General features: G+C 36.8%; 1 protein-coding gene across 1 annotated transcript; it reads left to right on the top strand.

Moving 5' to 3' along the window:
• The first annotated feature begins 208 nt into the window (after positions 1–208).
• On the top strand, positions 209–23,978 carry LOC140238153 (uncharacterized). Its single transcript, XM_072318093.1, has 2 exons — positions 209–873; positions 19,958–23,978. The coding sequence occupies exons 1-2, from the start codon at positions 273–275 to the stop codon at positions 20,278–20,280; spliced, it is 924 nt and encodes a 307-aa protein (XP_072174194.1). The 5' UTR covers positions 209–272; the 3' UTR covers positions 20,281–23,978.
• The last annotated feature ends 1,815 nt before the right edge of the window (positions 23,979–25,793 follow it).

The following is a 25,793-nucleotide window of genomic DNA, read 5'->3' as shown; positions in this document are numbered from 1 at the left end:
GCTTCGGTAACACGAACCCTAATGGCATAATTTCCCTATTGTTTGTTAACACGTGCATAATTAATCACTTCACAGGTTTGCCGAAGCCTGGCCTCTTCTCGAATTCTGATTGGTCGACGAGTCGTCGACATATCGCCCAAGGTGTTCGCGCCATCTTGTTCGGCGGGGAGGAAAAGGGAGAGGGGACGATAGCGGGTAGTAAATCCCATCGACTCCGCCCGGCGAAGAGCCCATAAAACCCCGTCTAACGAGGCCACAAATCAATCGCTTAAATGAGCTCCATGTTTCTAAACTCACTTTTCAGCAAATATCAACCGGGAGAAGCGTGGTTTCCTAGCGGCTTCGAACCGGCCGTCTCCGTGGCCAACAGGAACTGCAAAGTGGGACCCGGCGATCCCGGGGCGGCCGCTGCGGCATCCCCGTCGGGATGGAGAGGGATGCACCCGGGCAGCACCACGGGCCATTACACGTCGTTCGATTTTACGAACTCGGCCTATTATCCCACAGTGAATAACCCTTCATTCTCATCGTCCTACGGCTACCAGACCTGCGGATTTTCCACCACCTGTCCGCAGATGCCCGTTCAGCATGGCGGGTACGTCGACCACCAATACGCCCCCTACTCCCACAACGGGTACTCCTCACAAAATGTCACTGCTTACCCCAATGCATGGAGCCCCACGCAAAAGGACTCCGGTTTTGCGAACTCAGGTGGATTGGTTGGTGGGGTATTTTCCGCCGTAGCTCCCGGGCAGGATATCGGCCTGCAACATCATGACGTAAAAGGCTTGGACGGGCACATGCAGTCAAAAGCTGACGAGCAGGACGAACAGGTCTACAAGGGCCCCGTCTACAACTGGATGAAAATCCCTGGTAAGAATGTGAAACCCAAGTGTATCTGGCAAAACACGAGGGTTGTTACGTAATGCAGCCATAAATGACTGCACTATAATAATTTGATGTTTCATAAGGGGAGCACTTTATAGAATTATGGAGGTCAGGGATATTTTGAACTGAAAGAAAATCCTAGCAAATAAGTCTTCGTGAGAATTAACTTTTATCACGGTTGTCTGGTTCAGAGACGGCAGGGAGAACGTGCCAGAATGTGGACTTTCTCCCCGCTGTGAAGATTATGCCAAGATGTAAATATTTACTCGTACTTTCACACGTCCTTTCGGTGTGGCCCTTGCCGCTGAGATAAATCTGGTCCTTTAAAAGAATTTTGAGGATATCCAGAATTTATACACATCAATGAGACAAAGAATGAAAAAAAAAGAGAGAAAAGCGAAGAAAACACACAAGTTGTTAGAGACATCCGCCAATAGTGAACATGTGTGATAATTATTTTGACCGAAATTCGTCGACACAATTATTATTGAGAAAAAAAAAATCGTTAGCTTGAAGGAGGGGTATAGGAGAGGCACCGGAAATTATTTATTTGTACCGGGGTCTCTGAAGCATCTGGAGTCTCTCAATTCTTCTTTGATTACTAAAGAACTCAAGAGGCTACTAAATTAGTATGGTAAGTAGGGCCTATAGTAATTATGATAAATTCACGTATGACAGCTTTTCCCGAAAAAGAGTGAAAATTCTTATGATACCAGTAGACTAGACTTTTACAGATTATTGATATCCGTTAGGAGCGATTAACCTTGATCACAGTTCTTCTCAACGTTTCTTGACGGAAACAAGTACCACACTACTGGAGAATTTTCCATTGGTTGTGAACTAAATACCCACTGGGTCATTAGTCTCTCTCTCTCTCTCGCTTTCTCTTATAGGCCACAGAAAATGAATGAGAAAGAAAAAAACAATTGTTCTTCTTAATCCTCTCGATGGATGTGATGAATATATTGAATTAGATAATTCCAATAAAAATTAAGACTTAACACTGGTGATATGCAGGACGTACGCATACATGCAGGTATGAGTTTCGACCCGTCCAATTTCTTTCCATCTGTTTCCATAGCAACGCATGATTCTTTCAGAAATACCTAGAAAAGCAATGTACTCCTGCCAGAAAGATGAAAACTTCCGACATTTTTTTTTTTGACCGACCTGACTGGGCCTTGCAGGGGTATAATGGCCTTCTCCCAAGACATTTACTATGGAAAGAAAACATGACCTGGAGTCATTGATTTTTGTCTTGGTTTCATTTCATATTCCATTTATAACAAGACAAACATTTTCAAAATGCGCAAGATTCTTTGGACAATGGTAAAAGGTACGAAACGTTGGAATAAAGACCAGACTGCATGGGGGCAGATATGCACAGACTGTACTGAGACAAAATGGATGTTTTTATTCCCAAACCCGAAGAACACAAGAGTGCATCACTTACATGTTTTCCCCACTGCTGTGTCTTTTTGAAGACACCTCACGACGTTGTTCATTGGATTTATGGTTATGCTAAAACATGTGCAGCGAAAGTGCATGATTATTATATTTCGGTAAAAAGTGAAAGGGGTCGAAATAACTATCATGTCCATTCAGTGTAAGAAACCAAAAAAAAAGTGATATCATGAATATTCCTAAAAACGTTTTCTTTCACAGGACAAGATGGGCAACGGTAACGAAATATGTATCTTTCTTTCATTCATTCATTCATTTATTTTTTTTCATCTCCGACAGAACTTGTAAATGCACTTTTTTTTTCTCACATAAAACATAAATACGTATATGTGTCAACAATTTCAAAATACGAAAAATGATATTTAAGGATAGGCAAATGATAGGGTGGAAAAAAAAAGCACAAAACATTTTGAAGTTTAGAGAAAGCAGGAGATGGGGAGGAATGCTGAAAAAGCAATGCTTGTAGGGTGCATTCCCCCCAAACATAGTGCAACAAAATATACATAAGATATCATTGATCTTTTACTTTTGTACACGAAATTGAATTTACCAAAATGAATTACATATCGTAATTTGTTTGTTCTTTGTTTGACATCTTGTCAATATCTTGTCAATATCTTTGTTTGACATCTTGCAAGAATGTCAAACAAAGAGTTCAAATTTTCGTTACATCACGGTATTCAACAATAATATTGTTATTAAACAAGAAAGCGGACTGCTGGAATATTTTGATTAAATATATATATATATATATATATATATATATGTATATATATATATATATATATATATATATATATATATATATATATATCATTAAACCATAATGATTTCACTGTCTTCAAGAAGGTCTACCTATGTATATCTTCAAATTATATAAAGAACAATCTGGAAGCTGTTTAACCATTATTATTTGTCCAAGAACAAGAGATTCAAACATTGGTTCAATCCCCCCTTCCCCTTTACCCCTCACCCTCAAAGTTAATTCAGCTTACCCGATGGGATATACGCACTACAAACTGTGCACCTTCTTCGTTTAACAAAAAATGAATAAATTTCTGTTTTGCTTTGTTTGATTGTTGAGTCATTTCGATATGTCCGTTGAAAGAGTGCATGTGGGCTATCTCTCCTTTTCTTTCCCATGTTTTTCCCCGTGAGCTGTGTATGTTGAGATCAGCAGGAATTGCGATCTATCAATTCAACACCTGTTGAAGTAGAATGGAGCAAACAATGTTACAAAATATATTTGTGTTTTCGATGTTTCCTTTCAAGATTTTTGAAGTTTCCAACTACGATGTCTACTGGATGTGAATCATTATACTCCCAAAATGCCCCTTCGATAATTATTCAGTGTTCATGCTGATTGCTGCATGGATCCTGCGGCTAGGGGTTAAATTAAAAGACTCTCCCCTAACCCTGCTTCGACCTCGGATCTACTGTTATCTTAATCATTCGCTTGCTATATATTTATGCAAGAAACAACATCATTGTCATCGTCATCATCATCATCATCAACAACAACAATAAAAGCAACACAAAAAGAGACCAAAATATCCAAGTGAACTAACTCCCTGCCGACTGCGAACATGTTAGAAACTCTCACACAAAGTCCTAGGCAGCGTGACGATGCCAGGGCAGTTGGTAAAAGCGTGGTAACTGTCAGGACACGCAGACATGTTATTTGGGGTTCGAATCCCTCAAGGGCGAATTATGTTATCTCACTAACAAGATATGCGAGCATTTTGTTTCTGGTAAACCTGGGACCGATGATTAAATCAGGACACTTGAAAAGAGCTATATACCCTGGGTTAATTCCGAACATCATCTATTCAGTTCAATTCATAAGTAATAACAGTCGTTTGGAAATACATTTTAAAAGGTTTACAAAATGTAACAGGTACAGAAAATCAGAGGCTTGTTTAAACAAAATGTACCATTGAATTATAAAGCAGAAATCAATTTACGAACTTAATTGCACTTTATACATGAAAATGCCAAATGATACAAGTTACCGAGAGTATAAAAGGATTACAAAGATGTTTCTAGTCTTTAATGGCAATCTAATAGGCATGTTTCCTGCACGATGTTCTATTTTTCTAACAATGAATTTATCCCTTGGTCTAGTACCCTGGTCTGACGCCTTCTGCTATGATTGCTTTCACTCCATTAAATGCTTGGATAGCATTTTTTTTTTTTTTTACTGTTTCGTTGTCCCCTACGAAATAAAGAAAGTGTATAGCTACACCACACTTGACTTTGCATGACAGAACGCATAAGGGTATATATCGCAGTAAGCAAAATGCCTGGAAGTAAAATTGTATGATTTCGAAACTGCCCAGTTTTGCAGATTGGGTCCAGCCCATGTCATTTGACAGACACGGACATTTAATCAATCTTGAAATACAAAGTGTTAGATATTATACTGTCGAAAGAAATCTATTTCTTGTATAGTGGATGTAAGGGTAACTAGGGCCCTTGACGGATAAAACGATTATTTCTTGAAATTCAGTATGATTAATGATCATTGATACGTAAAGAAATGAAAATAACAGGTCAATGGTCAATTGTTATCCTTTATACGCTCCGACTTGTTATTGATACACTGACATCCACACCATTTTTGTTTGTGTGTGTGTGTGTTTGAGATTTTTGTTGTTGTTGTTTTGTCTCGTTTGTCTTCTATGTTTGTTTTCTACATTTGCTTTCCCGTCGCTTTGTAATCACGACTGGTTGTGGTTGTACCATGGAGCGTTGGTTGTACCAAAATAATAATACTTCATGAATGCAACAATTATGTATTGTCAACCTCATCACATCTAATCCTAGATCAGAATTACTAGTGATGCCTCCATCAGGTGTTGGAAGCTGAGGTAGCTGATGTATGCTGACTTGCGCCAGTAAAGCCAAAACCGGAAACAGGCAGATTGTTTTGAAGTGCGTTTTCCTTTAATATTCAACGCCAAGTGGTGGATCAACCTCGTGCTTGGCAAGTGTTAATAGATAATTGCTTACGGGTCAGTTTGTGTGGAGGAAAACAAGACAAAAACAAAACAAAACAAAGCAAAGCTCCACTACATTACACTAAACAAGCAAAGACACGAAAAACAAAGCAATCTTATTTTTGTTTTGTTTTTATGATATTAATACGCTGCTCAGAGGCTCTGTAAATCATCAATAGTCGGATGATGCTCTCTAAACTTAGATTCTTAGTATTTTTTTTTTTTTTGGGGGGGGGGGGTAAATTGCATATGGGTTCTAGGCATTGATCTGCACAAACCTCAGAATGTAAAAGAAGAGTTGTTATTATTAACATGAAGTCGCTTTTATTGTGTCTTAATCCCTTTGGGTGTGTTTTAATTTTCTTTCTGTAGAGGTATTGTCTATCTGTCCTTTCTGAAGAGGGTAACACACTCAAACCATGTAACATTGGACTACTCAAACAATCAGACAAATAAACATAGAAAGAAACTATAGTGCTAGATCTTATATTGGTAGGCTGCTTTCGTAGGATGTATGACTCGAAATTATAATCATGAAACTGTAGCAAGACATTTGTCAATTATGCAATCATTTTACATATTTAAAAGACTGTCTGTTCTGACATGTGACGTTCCTTTGGATAATCTCTTCAACCCCCAGATACTTGTGTGGACTCTGACTCAACTGAGCGAAAGGCATTCTATAAAACTGTGGTGATTAGATTTCAGAAATTGTCAAACTTTTTACTTCCCTGACTTTAATAGTTGTGTGGCGATGCTCAAATGCTTGACAAAACACTACAGCGTGCAACAGTTTCGAGAATTATGTTTCAGTATCAAAGATATATAAGAGCATGGTAACATCATGAACTAAGTGGTTCGTTCTAACGCTATTTTTGATGGGAAATACCGACTATCAAAATAATATCAGAAAGTTGTTTTTTCCCTCTCTTTTAATCTACTCTTTTAAGGAATGGTACAGTCTCAGTTGAGGTGGGGCTTCAGGTTTTCAACATTTTTGATGTTGATTTTTCTTTTTGAGATGATAAGAAACATCTCATGTAATTTGAAAAAGCATATCATTCTAAGAGGATTTCAAAGTTTATTGGGCGAAGACTGGTTTTGAAATGGCTGAGATATAAAAAAAAACAACAACAACACAATCCTAATAGAAGGTGGGACTATTTATTTTGAACTTGGATATCTAAGCCACTTCAAAACCGATTTTCATCGAATAAACTTTGAATTCCTCGTAGAATTGTATACTCTTTAACATTTCATGAAGTGGTTTTTTAGTATCTCTCAAAAAAGCAGCTGAGTCCATCGTACTGATAACATTGTTCAGCAGGTGCCTTTTAGGTTTATACAAAACATTAGTTTGACCTTGTCATATCCATCAGTGTTGATTCATATGCTGGACAGGACGTCAGACGGAAAATATAGTAAAACCACTGTCGTGATTTGATCATGTCAGTTCGTGATAATCAGTACTGGCTAGTCCATTTCTTAAAATTTGGAATTTCATCGAGTGCAAATGCTTTATTTCTGTTTCATTTTCACAGAATCCTCTGATTTTGTGCCAATATTGCAATAAATTCATCGCTTCTCTCGATACGTTGCCAGCTCCAGCGTGCAATATAACTGCTTCGGTTACAACAGTGATCTTGGGACTTGGTCCCCTGTACTGAGTATGTTGTCCCCCGTGCAACAGTTTGTGTATGTTGTTTCTCATACCCGTCGAATGTGTGTGCGCGCGTGAGATTTCCAGCATGGGCTGTCGATCGGGGAGTTTGATCTGGGTCGCATCTGGCGTAACACTATCGCCCTTCCGACCACTTACTCTTTCCTGCTCTTTCTTTCAATCGTTATTCTATCGCTGGTAATGATCCGCCACACAAGAGCGAGTCCCACCCAGCTGTTGTCCATAAATATCCCCATTTCACGTCCAGAGACATCAGGTGCCTGTGTGAAACGCGGTCGGAGAGCCAAAATGTTGTTGAATGATGCGGATTATTACGATCATTGGGGGTGAAGGGGGAGGGGGGAGAAATAAAGTTAATGATAACAATCATAAAAATAACATGAAAGACCTACCTATTATGCACACTAACATATTCATTGTAGGGCACTGTAACATATCTTTATACGTTCAAGGACGCCACACTCCTGTGTTAGCGTGAGTTTCTCTCGCGCCCTCAGTCGGTTTCACTACACCCAATCGCCTCTACTCGCGGATGACGTGACGATTACGTAACGCGTTTTGTGCTCAACGCTTGGATGCCAATTCCGATATCAATTTTAATTTCAATTTTGCTGTTATGGTCAGCGATCGTCTTGATGGATTCGACAGGGAGTGAAGTTGTTGGGCGGGATTGTGTAACTGTGGAGTTGGGGGAGTGGGGGAGAGGGCGTAGGAAAAGAAGTATCCATAACGATTAGACGAGCTCGGTTACTCCCAATGGGAATACGACCAGGCGGGATCGCGTGAAAGATGTGTAAAGCGGCTGCCATGTCGTCAACACACACATCAAACGCAGAGATGGCCAGTAACCTCAAGACGGTATCTCCACTGGCGGGATTAATAGCAGGGGCAATTATGATAGCAAAACAGCGAATTATGCGAAGATAGCTACACCTCTTCATCTCTTCGGATGTTGTTTACCTTTAAATGGCTGCGCAGCGAAGTGGGAATGTCCTCGCGATACATGACTTACACTGTATTTCCTCAGCAACTACCTTCCTTCAAAAAACCTTAAAAAAGAAATTCACCTTCAAAATAGATATAATTCAAAGGAAAGAGAACAATATTCCCAACAGAACGATACAAAAACAAAAATAGGATACTAAATAAAGAAGATATGATATTTTGACATTTCGCATTTTTATGAAAAACATTTCTTTTGTATCTTTAGGGAATTTTTTTCATTTTTGTTTGGGGGGGGGGTGGATTTTCTCCAAAGTGATCAAAGTAAACGTGTAAGGCGCAATATGATTTGCACAGGATACTGCATCACCTGGTGTGCATAATGATAGATAGTAAATAGTTCATAATGGCAGACATTTAAAGAACATTTTCGCTCGTCATCCGCCCTTACATTGATTTTTGACGCACACGTTTTGTTTTTGTTGTTTTTGTTGTTTTGTTTTTGTTGTTTTGTTTTTTTTTTTGGGGGGGGGATAAATGTATTTCCTAAAACTGCAGTTCCCTCCCTTTCTAAGGTCATTACATTACGATACAAAATGTATGATAATGTCAGAATGTGAAAAGAGTGTGTATAACTGCGATTCATATTCTGTAAGGTTTTGTGTGCAAGGCAATACGAGACCAATGTGGTCAGTGATATTACGATCTCCTCATATAACGTGGTTATGACCGTGAGCTACGTCACTGTTTCGTCAAAGTATAGTCATATTATGAGACAGTCACACGCAAAGGAGGTCTTTCCAGAAACATTTTTTATTTGTTCCGATTTGATGAAACTTCATTTTCCATCTCCTCTTCCATCTCTCCATATTTCCTTCTCTTAAACCAGTTCCCTGCAGGAACCCGATGGCATGTGTATTAAGTCTATGGGGCTGTCAGAATTCAGTATGAAACGGGTTAAAAACAGTTCTTATGAACATTGGCACATTGGTCCTATCTATTACAGTCAGGAAAACCTGACAGGTTATCTTTCTATAAATGAACTTTCGTGTTTGACGAGTGTCTAGCATATTACGAGAAGGCGAAAGACAACCATTATAATCATAATGATAATAACAATGATGATGATGATGATGATAATAATAATAATGATAATAATAATTTGTATTATTATTACTGTTATTATTGTTAATATTATTATCATTATTATTATTATATTTTATTATAGTTATATTGATATTGATAATGATATTCAGTTTTTAGAAACGTATAATGCCGCAAGATAATCACTGCCTATTGTGTAAGCAAGCATGTAATATTTAAACAGTCATAATTTACCGATAACATAATTAACAATTATCAAGAGGTGAGCTATCTATACCAAGAAGGACGCGCAGTTTATAATAATAACATATTATTAGCAGATCTAAATATTATAATTGTATGGACTAGGCCTATATAGACATACGTATGCACATATATATGCCTACCTACATAATACGTACATGATTTTGTGTGTGTATGAGTGTGTATGTCTTTGAAAATGATATTCATGTTTTTGTTCGACATGCCTTTCTTTAACTCTCCTTGAAAATTGCTGTAAAGAGCTCGCTTGTATGAACGTCGCATTGTTAGATGTGGCGTTGGGAGTCAATTAACATGACAAATACGGGCAGTCGTGAGATAATGCAGAGAACCTAGTCATTAAATGCGCATTTTAGTGAAGTTAATTTCAGTAAAATTGCTTTGGGAGTTTAGAATGTTTAGTCTCCCGGGATGCGAGAGGAAACGAGTCGCGTCGTGTCACATGATATGGATACAGTCAGTGTCCGCACTGAGGCTAACGTTGGCTGTTCATTAGGACGGCGTGATGAAGGCGCTGAAAATGTATCAACTAATTCTGACTTACATCAGCTGTCAGACAAAATGCTTTTCATCTGTTTTTCCCGCGTTATTATCACGAAAACTGTGATCCGGGAAGCTTGTGGAAGGAGGGAGAGCTCAAACGCAAGGGCATTGCCTCTCAGCGGATGAAATCGTATCAGACGAGCGTACACCTCTGTCAGACAACCCATTTAAGTCTGTTCGGTGTAATGCATTTAGTCACCACTCAAAAGGCTTGATTACGTGCAAACACGGCATCGAACAGACGCCAGACGTTTTTCATTAAAATACTGAGTGCATAACTAAAAGGTTAGAATGCTCGTTTTAACCGGGCATGTGTATCTGAATCAGAGTTTGCACTGTAAAGGACAATACATTATTTTGAATGAAGGCAAATAACGATTCTTGATACTTTGTAGAATCGAAAAAGAAACAAACGAAACAGAATTTACTAATAACCATTTTATGCAACATATAGTCATCTAATTTAGATGTCAAATAACACGTATACAAACGTTTTTGCAACATAATTGCAAGTATTTGCAACGTCTCGCGTGATATTTTCACATGTTTAACAGCAAATGCACACAAACGCACACAGACACCCACCTGTACTCACATGTTGGACGAGCGTGTATCAGTTGACATTAGATTTAAAGCAATCAACTCGCTTCGTTGGCGAGTGTGTGGAAGAACGCCATTTAAATGCACTAACATAATATGCGGTTGTATGCAGTTGTGCGCCTGTGTTTTTGTTTTGTCTGGTCTTTTTCAGACAGTTTGCCTGAGTTTCATAAGTTCAGTACACAATTGTAATTAGATATTGGTCATGAGGGACTGCACATTACAAGCCAAGCTTTTCAGCTATCCCCTCTATTTTTTAAACAAATTTTCTTTCAGGCTATATCAATTTCAATTTAAATTTAGATTTCAATGATTTTATTTCCGTATAAATCAAGACAAAGCAAAATATAGGCCTACATAACGCTTACATGAGTGCATAATATTTTAAGGAACTTTGAATCACATAAGTTTCAAAATAACATGGAAACAATATTATAATAATATCAACTTTGGTTTTTAGATAAATGAACAAGTAAGCAATACAATCTTAATCTTATCACAACAAGAAGCATAGCTTATGAAATTTGTGAATTACTCTACGAGATGAGGGCATCTTGTATTTCATTACACTATATTTCCCCTTATGATAAACAAGGCCTATTAGCAATTATCATGCTGTATTCATACTTTGTAGAAAGTGAAATGAATGAAATTAAATGAAACGAAAATTCAAAAAAAAAAATCTTTGATAGATACAACATTGGAAGTTATATTGATGAATAGGGGGAAATACTCCTTCAATATCAGAGTTGTCCGTTTAAATTAAGAACATCATATATGATTTGGCAACTACAATTCATTTTCCTCTATCAAGACTACAACGATGCTAGTCAAGAAAACGATTTATTTCTGTTGGTTCAAGAAATATAAGATTAAGTGAAAATGTGAAGTAAGCTGCACGCTGAAGCAGGGAGGTGAGGTTCTCACCTCCCTGGCTGAAGTGCATGCATGCACACAGCTTGAGTCCTACGGTGTATAGGTTTAATTCCAGTGATAGGGCTAATGGAGGTTGTGAAGCGCTTTTAGCACATTTCCACATGGTGGTACTTGGAAGAAAAAAAAAAACAGTTTCATACAGTATTATGTAGGCCAATATGTATCTGTATTCATGGATATTAATTAGTTTGTGCATACTCGTACATAAGGGAACTTAAGGCAAGGCCTTTCTGGCTTTATTCAAGTTCTCTTTTTTTCATTTTCACAGATATGTAAATGATTGATTATCTTTGTTTTTTTCTGTATTGTAAAATTCAATACTGTTGTATTGTTTTGTCAGAGAATGAGATGGATAACCAAATTGAATTGAATTGAATTGAATTGAATTGAATATTAAATCTCTCTCGATGTAAATGCAAATGTTCATAAACATATATTTATCATTATCCTCATCATCACTGTGCTGCTACCGATATGTGACCCTGCGCCACAGAACCCGCAATTATCCAAATTGCTTGGTTTTCCAGTGGGCCTTAAAGTATCACTTCAGATCAACCTGAAATTTAATCGGAGTTGTGTCTTCCTACACCTCATCTCTCTGAATTCGAAATTAATTTGCCAGCACAAAATTAAAGTATTAGTTTCTATAAGTATAAGTTGTTGTACACCTGTTTGTTATTTTGTTATTTTTTATCTCAATTTTAATCTCTCGCATTTTCCATGCATTCTGATTTACTTTGACACTATCATGAATAGTGGGTTGTTGAAGTTAGTGTACAGAGTGCCATCATCTGATAATCAATCCACAGTGGTTGCCATGGAATTTTAAACCCCCACATTTTTGTTCTACACACAAAATTGGGTTTGCAAGTGGCCATGAATTGATCCTTAACTTCAAAACCCTCTTTCTCTAAAATATAATTTCTTCGTATGTACTCTTCCATCTGATATATGATCGGTTTGGGACAGTCCATTCTGACTGGTTTTGGGTATTTTTTTTTTTTTTTTTTTTTAGCGTAGAATCAATCAGGGCTTGTCCTTATAAAAGTAAATAAACACATAATGGTGTTTATATACCTATTTAATGTTATATACGTTTCTTGGGTGTAAAGATGCAGGGACTAATAACACTGTCATCATCATTGCCATTACCTTCTTCAATCAGGAGTGGAATAGGAAAAAAGTGATAAGATGTTATTTGTATTTCATGTCCATCTTTTTTATGCTTGTGTGTGTGTTTGGGTGTGTGCGATTTCAAACTCACCGAAATCTACCAAGTAAAAGGGGCTGATAATTACTCTCTATAATTCATTAATCAACTGCAAAGGTGGAAACGAAAATATATTTTCATTTCAGACCAGCTCATAAGTCCGATCATTATCATGCCAACATCATTTCCATGAAGTGTTTCACTCATGCATATCTTATACGAAGTAATTTCTTAGATTACTGAGAAAGAAGACATAGTGTAGCAAAAAAAAGAAAAAAAAAACTGCTGAAAACTGCTTATCCAATAGTGGGGAGCTAATGGAGTCAAATGGAGTCAAAAGGGGCCTGAGCTTTCGATCTTGCTGAGAAAGAAGAGTAGGAAGAGTTATAATAAATGTACATGATGTAGGGCCCTATTTATGATCATAACTGTCAGAGTTTTTGGTTTCACATAGTCATTAGGCCTCATCTAACACAAACTCTAATCACAAAGTAATCTTCTGTCCGGATAATAAGTAAATATTATGAAGCTTTATTAAATTGATTTATCACAAGTAAAAACTCTGGCCTTTTGTTTATCTACTTTTACTCTTCAGTCATATTGCGAAGAAATCGTTGTTGTTGCTGTTGTTGTTGTTTTAAATATATATTTACACTGCTGGAAAATGGGTATATAACTGTCTATAATTAGAAATGAAACATCGTCATACATTACTGGTTAGAACCCAGGGTAGGCCAGAACTCCCTCCCCCTCCCCCCCCCCCCCCGTAAGCTCATTATGGTGGATGACCGATGATGTCTTGCCGTTAGAAATGAGCCGTGAGACAGCTAACGGTGATGAAGTGCCGTTATCAAAATATTCAGGGCAAGTGAGCATAAAGACACACAACAAACAATCTATACTCCCTGGAAGAAGAATTTGTATGCTAGATATGTGGGTTTGTTCTTTTTTTTTTTTTCGTTGGAGCTTGTATTTCTCGTTTCTTTGACACGTCACCTTCAATGCACCTTTGGAAGTTTGGAAAGTACATGGTAGTTAATTAAGGGAATGCATGCAGTCGATATTCGTCGATGTTTTCTTATGGTTTTTATAGCAACTTCTATAAATATTTCATATGACTGTAAACAGTATATAATATATATATATACATATATATATATATATGCACCGTAATATTAAACTAATATACAAATGTTATAAATGCTTAAAGAAGAAATTCACTCCAAAATAATTGTATTAATTTCAAGAAAATGAGAAAAATATTCCCTGCAGAACAGTGTGAAAATGATCAATATCGGATTTAAGAAGTAAAGAAGTTATGACGTTTTTAAATTTCAAAATATTCGACCAGTCGTTCTGAATATTTAAATCAGTAAGTTGATGATGTCATGCTCTCACAATTTCGTATTCATTTCATATACAGAAATGGCAAAAATTTCATATTTCAGCTGTATAGATATAAAACTTGCCTTAAAACAACTCAATATATAAAAGAACAAACATTGTTAACTCTGATATATTTTGGTTTGGGATTATTTGTTTTACCCGTATGAGCTAAAAATGTATTGTTGTTGTTATTGTTGTTGTTTTTCGAATTTTATACATAACATAGGATCTTACATGAAAAATTGTGAGGGCATGACATCATCAACTACCTCACTTTATTATTCTTAAGGACTGGTCAGGAAATATTTTCCGAAAAAAATGTGAAATTTCACAAATTTCTTATCAGATTATTTTTTCTTTTTGTTTTAGAGGTTACTCAATTTTAGGATGTATTTCCTCTTCTATAAAACCGGCAAGGGACCAAATTTCCATTTTTTTTGGTTTTGCAGAATGGCAGTATATACGTACAATTACAATTTCGTAGATCTCTTTATATGGAAAACTTAATTTTCAAACTTTTGTATGCCGAAGTGACGCACGCATTCGAAAACCATCATGCAAATCATGATTCTAGTCAAAAATCGACAAAAATTCCAAAATTGAGCCATCACATGAACACATTCTTAAACAGTGCCTTTAGCGAATCATATTTCCTGAAACTTTCTCGAACATCCCCACCCCCCTTTTTTTTTTACATGTGCGAGCGCCATCAATCGAAGAGGATGCAATATTACTCGTCACACATCTGTTTGATAAACTAGCACTTCCCTTTGTAGGGGCTTCTGTTGGTTGTGTTGTCAGCTCATAGAAGGACATGTCATGAATTTAACACGACTTCCGAGACGAGAAACTATCTGGGACGTTAGGGAAATACGCATTGCACGTTTGAACATTGACAATTTACAGCAGTTTGCTAATTTAATGAATTCGTCTGCACGGAAACTTTCAACATATCATCGTCTTGCACAGAATACGAAATACGAAAGAATATTAATTTCGCAAAAGAAAAATAGAGAAAATGGACAGATAGATTGGATGATACATATAATAGATGACTGCAATAAAGAGCTAGAAAAGCTACATTTTTCATGACATAATATTTCTAACGCATAAGACAGTCGGGGATGAAACACAATGTAAAATCAGATTTTCTCTTGTCATCTCCACTTCAACTTCTTATCAACATTTTACAAGTTGTTTTTGATTGGCACAGTACAACGTGGGTTACCACACATAGTAATCATGACAAAATAAAGCTCCCGTCTTTGCTTCTACAGTAAGCATATATAGGATGAATGACGACAGTGCCCATAGTGGTATCGAATTTTTCTCGACGTATGCAACATCTCCGTGCGATGAATGTCCACCCTAAGATAATCAATTCTTAAAGGGATGATACAGTATTGGTGGAGATGAGAAGTTGACTTTTTACTTTTTGCGAGATATCAAGAAAACACTTATGAAATAGTACAGAACATACCATTTTAAGAGAAATTCAAACGTTATTTTAATGAAAATCGGGTGTGGATTGACTGAATCCTCCAAAACCAAAGTAAAGCAAAGCGATCGTTTTAAAAGGTGGATCCCACACTTTATGAAAATCGCTCTGTTTTGGATATCTCAGCCATTTCAGAACCAATTTTCCTCAAATTAACGTTGAATTCCTCATGGTATTACATGCTCTTTCATATTTCATAAGATGTTTCTCATTACCTTACCAAAAAATGTTAGAAACCTGAAATTAGGTCTCAACCAAAACTATACAATCCCTTTAACTTACGAGAATGTTTGTCCGATTGGTTTGTATAACGCTATAGGCCTACAATGTAGATGTATTCGGCCTAACTCACTGCGTTTGTAAATGCCAAGACTATAGTGTCAGGAGAGCAGAATGCTTTTGCAATTTATAGTAAGGTTGTTGGTGGTTGCTGCTGCAATTGTTGTTTCTTCGACGACTTCCTGACAATATTTTGTATATTCATTTTCCATATTATTCTTCTTTTTTATTTAGTCCCGTTTTTATTGATGTTATTGCTTTATTCTTTTTCATGAAAGGGACTTAGATATTTACATTTTATAATACATGTATGTAAATATGTTTGTATATATATTTTCCGGCAGTATATGTTATTATGTTTTATTTTAAAGCAGAATAATAGACAAACAGGGATGAAAAGTTGACTGTGACCGAGTAAACTTCTCGTGTCACTTCTCATGCCATAATTATCACCGCAAGGAACATGCTGTCACGTTCTCCCCCGACCCAGCAGCGTGAGAGAGGCGAGAGCGGTACGAGAATTTCGGGGCGGACGTTTATTACCCGTCTTGTCGACGGTCTAATTATCGGGATTTTTGAGCGATTGATGGGTATTCTTCGCGGGAACAGATTTATGATCGGTGCTATAAGATGTATGATTTCATCGACTGGGAGTCTCGCAGCCAACGGGTCCCCTGCCCGATCGTGACCGTGGGATTGTCGGCTGGAATCGCAGTTCGTAAAACTTTAGTCTGACCCTTGACTTTTCAATTACAACTTGCACATCCACTTTATAGATCTGTTTGCATTTTAGAATTGTTACTCCTTACAGTTCAGAAAACGTCAAGAGAAAGGATGTATATATATATATATATATATATATATATATATATATATATATATATATATAGATAGATATATGCGTGTGTGTATGTGTGCATTTAGTTACTATAATCCAGTACTCCTGCTGCAAAAAGAAAAACAAACATTAATAGTTATAATAATGATCATTTATCACTTTTTTTCATGTATACACGCGTGTCTTTTGGATAACTTATGACCAGATTTATGGCTTGTTAACTGAAACCAACGGAAACTGTCAAGACTCTAGTTACTGTAACTGTTTAGTGCTTATGATAATAACATCTCTTCATTTCGTCTCACCTCCCGGCTCATTTATTCATTTACGTCACTGGCGTAAGTTTCCATCAAGGTAAATTGAAAGCATGGCAAATTGTCATTCTTTTACACTTGAACATCTAGGCCTATAGCAAAAACGGTCATCAAATCATATCACTAATGATTGAATCTGTTCCATTGCAAACAAAATAACTTCTTTATGATGATGATAATTGAAATAATAATGATATTAATAATGATAATGATAACCATAATAATAATAATAATAATAATAATAATAATAATAATAATAATAATAATAATAATAATAATAATAACAATAACAATACAAAGCCTTTCATAATTCGCCATCACTGTAGTCTTACGCATCATTCAGTTTTCTGTTAAGAGCACATGTCTATTAATGACCCACTGTCAAGATACATTAAAAAGGGTAACAATGTACACACATTTCCACTCAAAATTCACCCGATGTTCCAGCCCAGCAATTTAATATACATTGTATAATAGCGATACAGTCAGCTTCTTCTATGTGGAATCGAAAGATACCAGAGGCAATCTTTCGACTTCTGTTAAGTTTGACTTCTGTGAATTTCGACTTGCATGAAAAAATAATGAACGATTACAATGAAATGTAAATATCAGTGGGCAGTAGAACCTTCCTTGACTCACCAAAACCAAAGTTTTCAACCTGTGCGAGGCCACTATAAGGCGAGGTTGAATGTATCTTATACTTCTAGCTCTTTTCCACCGTAGCTTGGTGTCAAAACTAAGCTGTGCAGTGAAATAAACCTCGCTCACTGCTTACTGTAATCAAACCCGCACTTATATTCAAATTCACCCACACCACTTCCTGTGAGCTACTCTTAACGAGACTGCCTCATTGAAGCGCACAAACTCATATTTCCAACCACACCAAGAATATTTACCTCACTACAGCATATCCACTCTACACCAGGATAGAAAAGTCAATTATGACTGCCTTGCTCAAAAGCAGCAGGGCTCGAATCCAGACGCGGGTAACCAGTACACCACGACGCCCTCACTCACTACATGTGGGAGCTCTGCTGATGTGAATGGAAGACACTCTAAGAAATGCCGAGTGAGATTGCTAGTTCTTGCATGCCATAGTATTTGATAGGGACATGGATTCCATTATTACACATACATTTATGTAGCGATACAACAGAAACATATCAGTATTGTGGTCATGGTATTACTCTAGCAGTAATGTCTTCGTTGTTAAGCGTAAAGTGTAGATGTAAAGACATAATATACATTACAATAGTATCATGACATGCTTGAATTATACAATATGATAGTATCATAACATGCTTAAATTATATTTGTAAGAGAAGCATGATGTACTGCTGATGTTATTTTTTTTTTCTTTGTAGGCCATAAATGAATTGCCACTTACATTCAAGAAGACGGTATAAAGGTACACATTACACAAAGGTATAAAATGTGGCACATACTGTTGATTGTCGAAAGGGCGATACGGGTCAAGTAATAAACATGTTATATTCAGATGATTCCAAGTAATATTATAAGCTTTAGAAACAAGCCGGTTAACAATGTTGAATGGACCGTCACCGCCGTTTCATTCTCTTGTATTCCCTTCTTAATATGTGTATGATTCTGAATTGGTAAATGAATTTCTGGTGGATTAAAGATGGAAAACAAAATAATTGAAAAGAACCAGGGGCTGAATATAGCTAATAATATGTGTTATCAAACTTGCGCCAATTGTTAGCTTTTCGGAACGTGTCTACCAGCCTCGTAAGCAAAATGTTTATTGATATAAGAGACCGGCGTACGTGGTAGCATTAGTAACTCGTGATACCGTAGCTGGCTGTACGCAGATATTATTTCTGACTTCTCGATTCTCTAGATGTAACGTCTACTCGATCGTGCCACTTCCGGTTCCGGTTCAGTTCATCCTGTGACCCTGTCAGATTCCCACGATCGTCTTACATCGCACGTCTTCCAGATTCTATGACGTCTAACTCTGGACTATGCTCTCGAGCAAAGCCAGAAGACATGGAAGAGTGTGACCGCTGCGTGCCAACTCTGCTTGCGGCGGCTCTTGGATTTCTTATATTCTCGACGGATATTCCTGTTTACCTTATTATTCTCTCATTGCAATGTCGCGAGCCACACACCAGCAAACATAGGTTCCTGGTTCGACGAAAAGTTGCACGCATACATCCAAACTGCGTTTGAAATTGAAAGATACAATGGATTTTTTTTTTTATTTGCTTTTGCTTTTGTTTTTGTTTTTTTGAGATCTTCGTGTATTCTATCAACAATTTTAATTATCACGCAAGGCAACGTTGTCGTAATGTGTCATGTGGGTGTAAATGTAAGTGTACAATCAGACAGGAACCGGTGGAGGAAGCGGTTAATCTATCAATATCATGTTTGTAGATGCTGTGAACTGTGTCGGGTTTTCCACACTTTTGTTATTACAGTCTACTTGAACCTGGAGTTGAGATTCCCCGAGAATGGAGCAATACTATTATATCACACATTATTCTGGTAATGTGGTTTCCATGAAGATTAATAGCAATCCTACTCATATGATTTTTCATTCTCTTCATTCGTTTATTTGTGTTTCTCCCACCGTGCCAGTGTGGACAGGAAAAAAGAAACTTCCCCGTCAAAAAGATGAAGAAGGCAGGTTCATTTTGTATTATCAAGGTTGTTGTTTTTTTCTAACTGATTCTTTACTGTCTTGCAACTTTCGCTTGAGTTAGATAGGTTATGTTAAATAAATATGTATATGTATGATTATATGTATGTATATAGAGACATAATTTGCAATCAGTTTTGCGGACAATTTTTATATCAACTCTTTCAATTGATATGTATCATTCGTCTCATAATCTTATTTTCATTTTCTTCCTTTTTCTCTCCCCCCCCCCACCCATTTTCTCTTCTCGTATATTTTGATGCCTTCTCTACTGCTTTCCTGTCTTTACCCACCCCACCCCTACACATCCCCTCTTCAACACAAACACACAAACATACACACTCGTATCCAGGTACGCAGATCATCGGCACGGATCGTAAACGAGGCCGCCAGACCTACACGCGTGCGCAGACCCTCGAGCTGGAGAAAGAGTTCCACTACAACCGCTATCTGACTCGAAAACGGCGCATCGAGATCGCGCAGGCGGTCTGCTTGACCGAGCGGCAGATCAAGATCTGGTTCCAGAACCGGCGGATGAAGTGGAAAAAAGAACGACAAAGGGACGGGGATGGAGCGGACGATGAAGGAAAAGACGGTGATGATAGTATCAGCTGCAGTATAAAGGAGGATGAGGACAATGACATTGAATCGGATAAGGAACACGAGAACCATTGATGGTGGAGTAGGGAGTAGTACTTTCGACTGTCAATTTGCTAGAACAAAACAACAATGTGTCATGCTGATATGTCTCATCGCTAACCACCCCAAATTCTTTCTCCTGTCAATTCAATATCAGGTTTATGAATGGCAATTTCGACAGGCTCCCACAGTTGAATGAAGTCAAGAAGTACCGGTCTTGGTAGACATGCTTTATACCATGCACCGGCACCCCGCCATCCAGATAATCGGCTGCCTTGCCCGTTCAATCATGGTACATGAAGAGGTGCATTTAGTCATCGTGTATGGACAGTTAACCCTTTTCATGCCACATTAATTGTGTGGCCATTGGTATATGGGTAGTATTTATGCACAAGTGACTCATTGGCACATAAATTCACCCAAATATAAAGCATGCGAGTTCAATGAATAGCTAAACATTAGAAGACCTGGTCGATGAAGTTCGTGGTGTCACAGTTGTGGAACAACGTGGAACGGCATAGAGAAACTATAAAGATAATTACACACACAAAGGGATTTTTGGGTTAAATGAAGGAACACTTAATGTACCTCCTTTAAAAGGCAGTGGGGAAGATGTTACTTATGATAATGGTACGTCCATATCAAATCTCGGGAATGCATGTTTTTCATGAAACTGATTTTTTCTTCTTTTTTTTTTTTTTTTTGAATATTGATCATACAGTATTTACTATATCATTTCCTTTACACCGTTCCGGTAATGTGTGACATCCGGAGCTCTTCTACTCGTCTTATCCATGTGTGAAAGCGCACGGATTAAAGCGAAACTCTTGAGGGATCATCCAGATTTCCTCCAACTTTACTGAGGTGTTCTACCAAGATCTTATACCTATCTCTCGATATTGTCCCTGTGACATTTTCCGTTACCTCTTTGCCTACTGGGTGATGGTATTGGCCTGGTGGTACTTGATAAGACCTTTACAGAGTTTACGAGGATTTCAGAAGTCAGCAAGGAACTGAAACGTAAGCATTCAAGAAAAAAAAAAAAAAAAACTTGTCCGAAACAAGGTAACGGAAATGCTTAGCTGATACATGGGAGAGAATAGCACATATCTTTATCATTTCTTTTTTTTTTCAGTTTACAAAATAGATGCTGTTTATGATAAATGTAAAACTGTCATTCCCACAGGGAGAAACGGGGTAGGGCTTTTTGTATCTACAATGTATTTTGATGCGTTTTATTACAAAGAGGGGTGTTTTTGAAATACCAACTTATTTTTTGTTTTAATTATTTATGTTTTGTATCATTAGCAAACGATTGTACAGAACAAACTCGTGTCCCTTCTTATTACAGCTATTCACAGCCTTCACTGGAACATGATTTAAGACTTGTTCGATGATGAAATCTCTATATTTGGGACACATTGACGCCCTGTATTCAGTTCATGCTACAGTCTGTTCAAAACGTAATAAACCAACAAATTTCTTTTGGCATTTACATATCAAAAACACACACACACACACACCACCACCATCATTACAAATTCCTTGTGATTATCAGTTGCCTTTTTACAAAGAAATTACCAATTTACACGTGACAAATCAATACAGTTGCATTACTATTAGCAATGATTTGATAAATCAATTTGGAATATTGGGTTGTTACTGTAATATTCCCGTAACCTTTAGAATTCACCGACACAGTTCCTACCTAATTACAATAGTAGTATGATAGTATAGGCTATACAAGAATATTTTTTAATTTGATTGGTTTATTACGCTTTTAAGCAAAACAGGTCAATGGTTATTACCATTTAATTATTAGTTATTACTATCCATAATAGCAAGTTTCATAAAAATCAAAGTCATTGCTACTGTTATTTTTTTTTTCAAAGTACATTGTAGTCTTAGATTTTGAATTGTTAGTTACGTGTAATCCTCGACATGCTTGACTTGAACAAATGCTGGATTTAAAACCTTTCGGTCAGATTTACCTTACTGTATAGTTTTTTTTTTCACCATTAATGTACTTTTGGAGTCTTTAACAGGGTACCCTCGTTATGGGGTGAAACACATGGACAAAGGGTGATTTTCATACACAGACGGGCACCGTTTATTTTGTGCATTATGATCGATCACTAATACACTGCCAGCTTTGCAGTCATTTCGCACTGAGAGAATTTTTGACAAAACTTAATGTGTGCATTTTTTCTTTTTAGAATAGGTGGGCAAAGTTGACTTCAGCATTCGCCCTTCATTGACTTAGCAATCTGATCATGATCGTAACTATAATTTTGCCGACTGACAATGATTTTTTTTTAAATGAAATACTTAAGAAAACAAACAGCAAAGAATGCCAATTAACCTTTGACGGGCAAGGAATCGAATCACGGCGTTGAGTTAATTTTTAAATAAATGTCTACATAAATTCGATGTAACTGTACGATTGGGTGTTACAACAAAGTTCAGAATAGATTTATCGTGTCAATATTTTCGTAATCAATTCTTAGTTTGAGAGTAGCTGGATGATATTATACAGTTAACTCCAGTGTCCTAAGAGAGTTAGGTGTGAACACTAATTTTCAGAATGATGAAGTGACTAAGGTCTGCCTTTTGTGTTGTCAATATGAAAATATATGTCATCCGTCTTTGTTGTTGTTGTTTTTTTTTTTGGTTGTTGTTTTAAAAAAAAATAGAAATATCGTAGATTGTTATCTAGCTTAAACACTCTAAAACCTGGAATGTTAAATCAGTATTTAAATCTTGTCACTTCTCCAGCCTTTTGTAAACTGTTAAACTGCCGTTTCATAAATGTGACTTCCAACATTTTGAGAGTTAACATTAACAAAAAAAGTTTGTATGAGTGACAACATTTAATTGATATGTAGAGCTACCATTTCAGAAATGTTAAATCCAACATTCAAAATGTTTATATACCATTTAATTTTCCAGAATGAATGATACTTATGTTCTTAAAAAAAACCAACAACAACTAAATACCAGCGTGTCAGAGAGAGAGAGAATAATCAATGTTCTCTACCTTTTCTTATATTTGTTGATCTGTACAACGGATCTCTCAGTGATGGGTAAACACGTTATAAGTACAAATGCATGACTAAAGTATGACGTTCACTATTGACTCACACACATACCAGAAGAATCCTAAAGTCCTGCTCTTTTCAGAGTCATTCAGAGATGAAACCTTTGTAGGCTTCAGTGGCGGTAGAACCATGACGTTTAGTGGTAGAAGGCTTTAAGGTGCACCACGTATTCATTCTCTTGAAAACGGCAAGAACATGCCTGCCGAAACATCGGGAGTGGATAGGCCCTTTCCAAGACCACATACATACCCAAGAATGAATACGTGGTGCACCGTGTAAAGCCTTCTACCGCCCAATCATTATGAGATGTTTTGAAGAAACGAATAGCTGCAGTCAAAAAACGATAACTGAGGCAGGATGCATGTCATGAGACTACTGTACCTTCAATTCGCAAACACTCCATCAAGTATGTCTTTTGGGGTCCGTGGCTCGTTCAGACGATTCGACTGAATGACACGCTCTCTTTGTATAAATATTGTACATATATGATAGGTTTACTTCAAATGTACTGTGAAGGACTACACGCGGAGTGCATTATGATTATGCGTGTCGAGGTAAAAAAAAAAAAGACATAGAAAAAAACAAAGCTGAAAGTTTGTTATCATTGTTTGTAAATAAAACAATATGTTATGTGTGGACTTTGTGTACAAGTGTATATTTATGTGGGTTATTTATGTTTTGCGGTGGATGAAGTCTTTTATTCTAACCAATCCAAAGAATGGATCTAGAAAACCTTAAGTTTAGAAATAGATGAAATGAGTACAAAAGTATTGTTTCAAACAAACGGCATAACGGTGTAATCAGCAATACCGTATTGTTTTATATATACAAGTCATTTCAATGTGGTAGAACTTTCAAGGCTCAACACACAATCTTTAAGTCCCAGTGTAAAGATTGCAACAAGAATATAATTTCAGAGAAGCTTCTTGAAATAAAATTTTTGTTATATCATCGAGTATTACTCAATGTCCACTTCAAATCTGTCGTTTTATAGAGACAGTGAAAAGAAAATAGAACATAAGAAAATCGTTTTCATATGACATCGCACTCCATACAAAATGTATAAGAAAATAGACTTGATTCATCCAAGAGTTCACAAAGTATTTCCTTTTGCCATTGTGAGTATGCGTATGCGCATGCGTATAATGTATATATACAGTGTACATGTATTATCATATATATTTATGTATAAATATATATATATATATATATATATATATATATATATATATATATATACATATATATATATATATATATATATGTGACCCGATACAACAAAATGATCCTAAAGTCGCGCACGGTCGAAGCCGTGAAAATCGAGTTTGAAGTCAGTGCATCGAAATCGGTCAAAACTTACGATTTTCTGAATTTGACATATTACTAGAGTTTGACATGTCTTCTATCATCTGTCGAAATTTTGAAGCAAAATAAAGAAAGGAAAGACCAAAAAATATCGTTTTTCTGGGCCATGTTTTTTGGCGTTTCAACGAAGCAGAAACTGGTTCGAACATTTGGATGAGCGCCACACATAAGTCTCCGCCCTTAACAACGACCAGAGTGATCTCATTGGTCAGTTTGCTGCTTGCGGCTAACCGAAGCATGAAGCTCGCACACTGCCCAGTCGACTGGTGCGTGCTGGCGGGGTGCGCTATGCCCAGCCGCTACTCCTGCCATCCTGGTCACTGATTGGTCGGTGAAGTGACCGCCGACGCTGTGTTTGAATGAGCATTTCAGGGGTTGCTAGGGCTTACCTTCTATTGTCCAGAGGTGAAACCTAACTTGCGTGTCCCTTGATCGTGATTGCGTCGCAAGGAGAACTTTTAGGGCGCTTTTCTCGAAACAGTGATTTCCCAGACGTCTCGACATGCTCTCTTTTAAACATCGATATCCCCGCCGCCGATTATTTTTATATGACGTGTTATATATCAATTTAAAGCAGAAAGATTAGGGAATTGTGTCATGCAATTTTGAAATAATCGACCTCCACCGACTTTAGGACCATTTTGTTGTAGCGGGTCACATATATATATATATATATATATATATACATATATATATATATATATATATATATATATATATATATATATATACATATATTGTATATATACTTCACTGTACAATGTATATATGTAATGCAAAATTTGCAAATCATAGATTTTTGGTGGAATCTTCTTTCTCTCTCCCGTTTCCCCATAATTTTTCTCTTCTCATGTGTTTTTGTTATATTTTTTTTTCATATTAAATTTCATTGTTGAATTTAGCCATCATTATCATCAATGCAATTGTGTCTCTTGTTGATTGCATAATTATGACAAACAAAAGTAACAATTATACCAGTAGCATCAGTTATAAGATGAAATTCGTCAATATCATGAAAATATATGACTATCATCTAAAGAAGAATAACCTTGTTCTCATCGTCATCGTGTGCGCAACATGGACTGA

The sequence above is a fragment of the Diadema setosum genome, chromosome 14, assembly GCF_964275005.1.
Source record: "Diadema setosum chromosome 14, eeDiaSeto1, whole genome shotgun sequence".
Lineage (NCBI taxonomy): Eukaryota > Metazoa > Echinodermata > Echinoidea > Diadematoida > Diadematidae > Diadema > Diadema setosum.
This window is presented reverse-complemented; position numbering and strand designations above follow the sequence as displayed.

What these genes read in the sequence shown, in the direction of transcription:
- LOC140238153 (XM_072318093.1), top strand. Translation starts at nt 273, where the DNA reads ATGAGCTCCATGTTTCTAAACTCACTTTTCAGCAAATATCAACCGGGA. An exon ending in CAACTGGATGAAAATCCCTG is followed by an intron (nt 874 to 19,957) that starts GTAAGAATGTGA and finishes ACTCGTATCCAG; the next exon opens with GTACGCAGATCATCGGCACG.